We start from the raw sequence: 7839 nt of genomic DNA, 5'->3' as shown, positions 1-7839 counted from the left end.
TCCCAAGCCCATCATCAGACCTTGGGAACAGCTTGTCCACAACAAGCACAGAACTGGTCTTGGATATGACAAGGACTTGTCCTTTCATATTCTAGACTACTCAAATCCCATTCAGTTTCAGAGTGCTGGATTCATTCATGACAGTTCACCTGCTCCTCATGACAATTCACCTCCAGCTGTCGCAGACTCTGCCCCTCTTCCACAGCAACAACAACAACAGATTGTGAAATGCCAACACTGTGACCGAGTTGGCCATTTGAAAGATCACTGTTTTGATCTTCATCCATGTAAGCACTGTCATAAAACCAGTCATTCTTCACACAGATGCTTCAAAAACAAATGCCCTGCAAGAACAAATATTCATCTTGGATGGATCGCTTCTTGGCAATGGGCATCAACAGCCAAGAAGATATTCTAAACACATGTCAGAACTTCTTCCAGAGTATTGAACAGTCTTGCAGTTGAGTTTTCTCCATCCTCTCACCTTGTATCTAACAGGGGGGAAATGATGGTCATCTACAAGCTTCAAAGTCACATCAAGCGAGCCACAACCTGCCACACCGTTTCAGAGTTGTAGCCAAAGACAAAGATGTCCCTGAACATGCCTTCAGTTGGTAATCTGGGACACTTCCTCTAGCAGAAGACTTTAGCTTCTTGCCAGTTTCGGAAGAATTCCAGGAACAAAATTGAGAACACTTCCTCTAGCAGAAGACTCCAGCTTCTTGCCAGTTTTGGAAGAGTTCCAGGAATTGCATTAATCATTCCAGAGTTGTTGGTCATCCTTAAACCATCATAGGTTGAGACTTCCCTTTTCAGGTTGAAGTTCTCCCTTTTATGCGGGGTGAGACCTCCCTTTATTGGTTGAAGGTTCCCCTCTTCAAATCAATAGGAGCACTTCCTCTAGCAAAAGACTTCAGCTTCTTGCTAGTTTTGAAAGAGTTCCGGGAACTGCACTAAGCGTTCCAGTGTTGGTGGTCATCCTTAAACCACCACCCTTTATACCAACATTTCAGAGAGAACATTCAGCCTTGTGCTACCATGCATTTTTGCACATTTTGTATTACAGCTCTCTTCTTGGACTCATACATAACCCTTCGGATTAAGGGGGGGAATGTTGGACACCTAATCCTCAATGGGTTAGTGTGGAAGCCGAATGGACAAAAGGAGTCCAAGAGACCTTGGGATGTGAAACCTAACGGTCACATAATGTATTATAAATGTATATCTCTTGTTAATAAAAATTGTACTCACATGATTTATCTTTCTTATTGTTCTTGCTCCCATGTGTGTTTAACAGATCTAATTTTTCGAAGTATCAATGTCACTAACAATGCTCACTAACTTCACACTGGATCTTTTTGAGTCATTCCCTAGATATCTTTACATTTAATCTTTCAAACTTCCAGACACATAACTACTCATTAAGTGTGCATCTTCAAATCCCAGAACTAATAATCATTTACACCTTCACATTATTCACTGAAGATGGATTTTTTACTTTGGTTTTCTAGCTCTAACCACTGCGACTACAATAACAACACATAGACTTTACAGCAAAATAAGCTTAGGCAGATCATCGACAACTTCCTTCAATTGCATAAGTCCTTTGAGGTAACATCGTTGAAGGCTTGTGAGGGAACATTGATCTCAATGTATATTATCATTGCCATAGCCTCTCCTCACACACAACCAACATTCTGTTCTTCCACTCAACGACTTATTTTTATTGAATAGGAATTCATCCTCTATCAACCACACAATCCTAGGCTTGTTTACAAAACTTCAACAGACACTTTCAACATAAACTGCCCATCATCTCCAAACAAAACCTTCAAAGTTCATATACCTTCTAGTTTGCTATTCAACCAAATCATTGAATTCCTTCAACTTGCTTACATAATTCAAACTTGTGTACTTCAGAATTCAAATGGTTCACAAAAGTCTCTAATGTCAAGACTTAAGTATGATATTACTCGAAACATGGAAACCTCCAAAAGCTCATGCTATTCAACATCAGGTTTTGCATTGTTCTAAAGGTTGTTGGCCCCAATGCCTTTCACCTCTGTATTAATGATGCTAATGCACAAAGTTTGATTCCCTGCTCTCACAACATATATGTTGGAGTATTAAAGAATTAAACAATTTTGTTACTTTATCCTTTCATCCATAAGCGCGTGATAACAATAATGAATAAGTAAATCAAAGAACAAATCTATAAAAGAACACGAGATATGGGTGATGAATTGTGTAAGATGGCTGGAAACCCTGAGATAATAATAACTCCAATGTAGCTAGTCTACATTTTTACTCTGGCTCTCTTTGTGCTCTACAAATCAGCAAAGGAGCTCTATATATAAAAACTGACTCAAATTTACCATATTTTACCAGTGTTGTTGGGAGCTGTGTTCATAATAAGAAATGATGACAATAAATTGCATAAACCGTCCTAGGAAAATTATTTCATCACGATGTTTATCTGAAGCTTTTAACATAAATCAATAAAATAAATTTCAAAATATTTGAATTTTACTTTCCTTTTTCAATCATATATGCAATGTAGGCTTAACCCTGTGTAATTTGACCATGCGTCAGGTAGTCAAGAGCATTTATATCAACAACCAGAATATTATTTCAATTAGAGAACGCCTCTCAAGCAAGAAGCATAAATATGTTTAAACAAAAATGGTAAAAATGATCTTTTCATTAGAATATGATAAAAAAGTGTTATAAAAAAATGCAAATTGATGGGCCACTTTGGACTGGCCAGTGCCGCACAATTATTCAATTAAAACTTCTTTTGCAGTTTATATTAACAATTGTAACGCCTCCGGGATAGATTCTTAAAGTATAAGGAACGCAAGAATTTCTGAAAAAATTGAAAGGAATAATTTTTTCTCAATTTTTTTTTATGTTTGTGTCTAGAGGAATCGCAACTAAGTGGAGCTCATACTCACATGACACGGAATCGATTCCAACCACTACTACTATAATCTCTAGGTGCACAGCACAGCCCCAAGCACAGCAAATGGGCTATAGGTGGTTTGAACCAATAAGGCGTGCCTTGACAATACACTCTATCACCACCTGATTTACACCCCAGGTTTTTTTTTTCAAAGAAGCACATAGGGTGGCCTTCGATCCACTTATGTGCACAAGTGAAGAGACCGTTTTTATTATAGTCTCTCTAGGTACAACCACGCATTCCACCACTGCCTCAAGGTGCCCATAGCTTCAGGGCTATGCCCTCACAGAAATTGAACCTTGCCCAACACTGAAAAACTACTCACTCTGCATCATTGCATCCAACCCTTTGGGTAAAAATAAATTAAAACTCAATTAATTTAGTCAAAATTGAATGAACGTAGTGGAAAGCTTTTAAAAATGTGCTTCTCAACCACTTCAAAACTTATCTGCCTGTGTGAAGTAACCCAAAGTCAGACAAAGTGTTCAGTTGGGTATTCGTGCTCATATCCATTGTAATCATAGTACAATCTTTCCCCTCTAGCAATATCCTTTATGGCAACAAGAAGAACCCTGGACTCACCGTCAACATTGTATCTCACGCAGTTCACATTCTGCTTCTTTTTCCCTTCCCTGTGTCCAATAAAGTCGTCAATGTAAGCATAGAAGAAAAACATCATATTTTGATAGAAGATGAAAAGCATAAAACCTTTGTATTCAGAAATCTAGGAAAATACCAACATAATAAAAGTTGACTCACATCCCTAGTGCTCATATGAAAATTAAAGATTCAAAGATTCATAAATCAAATAAAGAACTTAGAAAGAAATATGTATTTGATATTCCAGGAAATAGGTGATCACTTACGCTGTGTGGTTGTTTATCCCATTGATAAAACGTGCTATGTTTCCACGCTTATCAGGACAAATGACAAGATCCTTGGACGAGATTCCCGTGGAAAGCAAAGTCATCATACAGTCCCCGTCATCGTTTTCTCTCTTACGTAAATAATCAACATCCCCTGTATACTCTGTGATAATGGTGAAGTCCTTTATATTATCGTCTGCCTCCACTGTGAAACTGCATCAAACAAAATCTAGCTTCTCAGATAAATTACGTCCTAAGATCACAGATGTAACATAACATGCATTTAGACTAAAACAGAAAGGAAAGGAAACATTCCATACCCCTCACGATGGTCATGGACAACAAACAATGGAGGCCATTCTCCCCTTCTACACATTGCTTTACAGAGTTCAAGAGCAGTCTTATCTTCCCTTGACATCACCTGTATACGAAATTTAGAGAATGAATTAGCAGTTCTACAACTAAAAGTAACTTTGACATGTATTCTAAATATGAGGATGGACAAATTGGTTTGTGCAATCTGTGTGAAATTATTTACTAGATGGCCCTGGAATCTCTTTTGACCTATGGTTATTTTTCTTGATTAACTGGATTCAGTGTAAGATAGATGTATTTGAGGCACTTTATTTGTTTGATGTTCATGATGCGAATAGAAGAAGAGAATGGATTTTCCAAGTAGACACTACCTGGATCCCACCCTTTTCCTTCATTGCCCTGTTAGCCGATCTTGGAGCCATGCCGAGCCTATAGGTCAATTCATCACTGAACTCTACACCAACGGAGGTGAGTGCTGTCGCAAGAGATCGCATCTGCTCCAGTTTTCTAGCGGGATCTCGGGTTGGCACAAAAGGCAGCAACCTTCTCTTCTTCTTAGTGAGAATCAAGCTTCCAGATCGTCTCCTGGATCGCCTGAACTCTGAACTGACAAGAACAATATGTTAGGATAAAGAATAATGGCATTTTATGCTTATCAGGCAGAAAAATTCAGTCATGCTGGGATAAAAACCCATTTCGAAAAGTACGAATAACAAGAACCAATGCTCCTTGGTAATTGAAACCATAATTAAATATAATCTTAATGTCGGATTGAATAAAACGCTGGATTAAGATATGTCTCGACAAAATTAAAAGAGTGAATGTAGAATGTGCAAGGTATATGACACTAAAATGAGCCTTACCCTTGCATGAGATATCAGTCTCGCAAGTTTTATTAATGTGAAAGAAGTCAATGATTTTAGTCTGCACCAAAGGAAATTCTGCACATTGACATGGAACTAATTCAGTCTCACTTCCACAGTAAATTTCCCAACCAAAAATTATCCAAATGAATACCAAAAGACTACCATTTCAGACCTTTTAATTTGTCTTCATGGGAACAACTGTCACAAAACCACTTCCCGGAAGGCACTTTGACAATGATGGGGCAAAGGCAATACATGTGATAGCCCTTGTCACACTCATCACACAATAGCATTTGGTCTTCTCTATCTCCCTGCCCACATTTCTCACAAACAGTATAACTATAATCTGAACTTCTGCGAATAGCACATTTCTTGGATTTATTTTTTGGTTTGTCCCATGTCTCTGTATTCCTTGTGCTTCTCCTCAGCCTGCTCTTCCATCCCATTGTTTCTGCTACATTTCTTCTGCACTTACCATCAGTATCTTCACTTCCCATTGAACAATCCAAACAGAGACTCTGAACTGTAGAGAAGATAAAAACCCTGACCACCCTTCGACCTGATTCAAAATACATCAGATTGTTTCAGTTTTTCCAATCTGTTGCCAAAGCTAAAGGAGAGAATTCACAAACAAGCAACTGGTTTTTGGCTCTGGAGGCCACTAGAGAAATTGTTCATACAGTGAAAATCTTTGGAAAGTGCAACAGCACTGAGACCCACTTATTAAAAATAGAATCCAAGTGACATAAACAATAGAATAAAAATTGATCACGCAAAAGACACGGGAAATCACTGAAAATATTTTATAAACTTCACTGTCATTCTACTGTATGATGTGAGTAACTCAGATTGATTGATGTATACCTGTTTCTTCACTGATCTTCTAGAAACTGAAGCAACAAATATGCTTCTTGGCGGTTTTTTTCGTTCAATTTAAAAGAAATCTTTTGTGCTTTTTTCACTATCAGAGAAGGGAGGCCAACGGACAAATTAATAAATTATTAAATATAAGCACACTGGTGTGAGGGAATTCCTCTGTATTTTCTGCCACCTCCACCTTCTTTTGGTGGGAAGACGTAAGTAGCTTCAATTTGGGTTTAAGATCACCCTGCTCCTTAGTGGTACGGGTTGGCACTGTAAAGCTTCCAAAAATGGGTCTGCTTTTCTTATACTGTATGTTATGCTATGTCTATGAATGGATTGTAAAGAAAATTATTTCTTTATTTATATAAGAGAGAGTCCAAACCAGTCAGTAACTGATCTAAAATAACAGCAATTAAAGGAACAAAAGTCGGCCGTACGTGAATATATTTATTAATTTTAATGGGGATCGAGGGCAAGTAATAGGCTTTTATTATTCTATGGCCATATCAATTTAAGCCGTAGCGTCGTTTAATGGCGATACAATTTTAATCGGGAATAATGGAAATTCGGGTAGCATTTTAAAAAAATTAAATTTTTTTTGGAAATCTTGATTATATTTCTTAAATTTTAAAATTTTGGGTCTCTCATGGATATTGATGTCACTGAACTATTTGCACCGTCCTAAAATATATCTAATGTAAGCGATGTAATAATTCCCTTTAATATATTTATGAATTTTTTTAATAAACATTGAGGAAAAAATGTATATATATACATGAGTTTTTTTAATTAATTAATATATTTTTTTATTAATGAGTATATTGTTTTTATTTTTAATTATAATACAGTTGCGATGTAAATATATTAGATGTTTTTTATTAAGGAAATATCTATTATAATTAAAATATATATTATTTAGATATATTGTTTTTAAGTTATGATACAGTTTTATTATTTTATTTTTGTTTTTTAATTTGAAATTTTGTCATATAATTTTTGACAAAATCATGATTTGAATGTGTATTATGATTTTTATTAATTAAAATTGTAATTTAAAATATAAAAATAAATTGATCACTTTTAAATATCTAAAAGTAAAATTATTTTGTTAAATATGAACATTTTATATTTATATTTATTGCAAAGTAAATGGCAATTTTTTACTTTTCATAGAAGATAAAGTTTACAACTCATATATGTGTGGTCTCAAACTTTGGATGGTCTAGACTCATATATGTGTGGTCTCAAACTTCGGATAGTCTAGACTCATTGTAATATCATTAATCTAAAATGATTTGGCCAAATTAAAAATAATAATAATAATAATTTCCTTTTTTATTATTTTAAATAATTATAAAAAAACTCAAACTTAAAATGTGTAAACTATAACTAACTAACAATAATAATAATTATAAAAAAAATCAAGACCAACCCGTGAGTTTAAGATTGGTTTTTATTTTTATGGTCAATTTTTTCCAAGCTGACTATGATTTGTTGGAATTACAAGTTGGCAGTGTGAAATCTACATAATTAAACGTGTCAATTTATTTGTATATTAAAAACACATTTTAGATAATAAAAAATATAATCTTATAAAAAAAAGATATGATGAAAAAGACACTTAAGCTTGGTTTTTATTTTTATGGTCAATTTTTTCCAAGTTGACTATGATTTGTTGGAATTACAAGTTTGCAGTGTGAAATCTACATAATTAAACGTGTCAATTTATTTGTATATTAAGTACACATTTTAAATAATAAAAAATATAATCTTATAAAAAAAAGATATGATGAAATAGACAAAACATAAAATAATTATATTGCATCTAAACCAAAAAAATCAAAATCATAAAATATTTAATCTTTTATTTTTTAATTAAGTATATTTACTAGTTTAACTATATAAATTTATATGGTTGCTAGACGCCAATAAGTATCAATCTATCATAAACATCAAAAAGCTTTTC

General features: G+C 34.6%; 1 protein-coding gene across 1 annotated transcript; it reads right to left on the bottom strand.

Annotated features, from left to right (window-relative positions):
* Positions 1–3434: 3434 nt before the first annotated feature.
* On the bottom strand, positions 3435–5679 carry LOC149235461 (histone-lysine N-methyltransferase ATXR6-like). Its single transcript, XM_089461398.1, has 6 exons — positions 5182–5679; positions 5022–5084; positions 4515–4765; positions 4149–4249; positions 3829–4041; positions 3435–3594 (listed from the first exon to the last, which is right to left on the bottom strand). Exons 1-6 carry the CDS (start codon positions 5582–5584, stop codon positions 3435–3437), a joined length of 1191 nt encoding a protein of 396 aa, XP_089317524.1. The 5' UTR covers positions 5585–5679.
* Positions 5680–7839: the final 2160 nt, after the last annotated feature.

Source organism: Pinus tabuliformis, chromosome 8 (genome assembly GCF_031772625.1).
Source record: "Pinus tabuliformis cultivar Carrire ecotype Pingquan chromosome 8, CPIR1, whole genome shotgun sequence".
Lineage (NCBI taxonomy): Eukaryota > Viridiplantae > Streptophyta > Pinopsida > Pinales > Pinaceae > Pinus > Pinus tabuliformis.
Note: the sequence above shows the minus strand (reverse complement) of the source record. Positions and strands in the feature narration are given on the sequence as shown.

Bases quoted from the DNA above. Each gene is read 5' to 3' on its own strand.
- LOC149235461 (XM_089461398.1), bottom strand. From the start codon at position 5,584: ATGTATTTTGAATCAGGTCGAAGGGTGGTCAGGGTTTTTATCTTCTCT. The intron at 4,250-4,514 runs GTAGTGTCTACT...TTTCGTATACAG, and splicing joins AGGAAAAGGGTGGGATCCAG to GTGATGTCAAGGGAAGATAA. The intron at 4,042-4,148 runs GTATGGAATGTT...TGTTTGATGCAG, and splicing joins GTCCATGACCATCGTGAGGG to TTTCACAGTGGAGGCAGACG.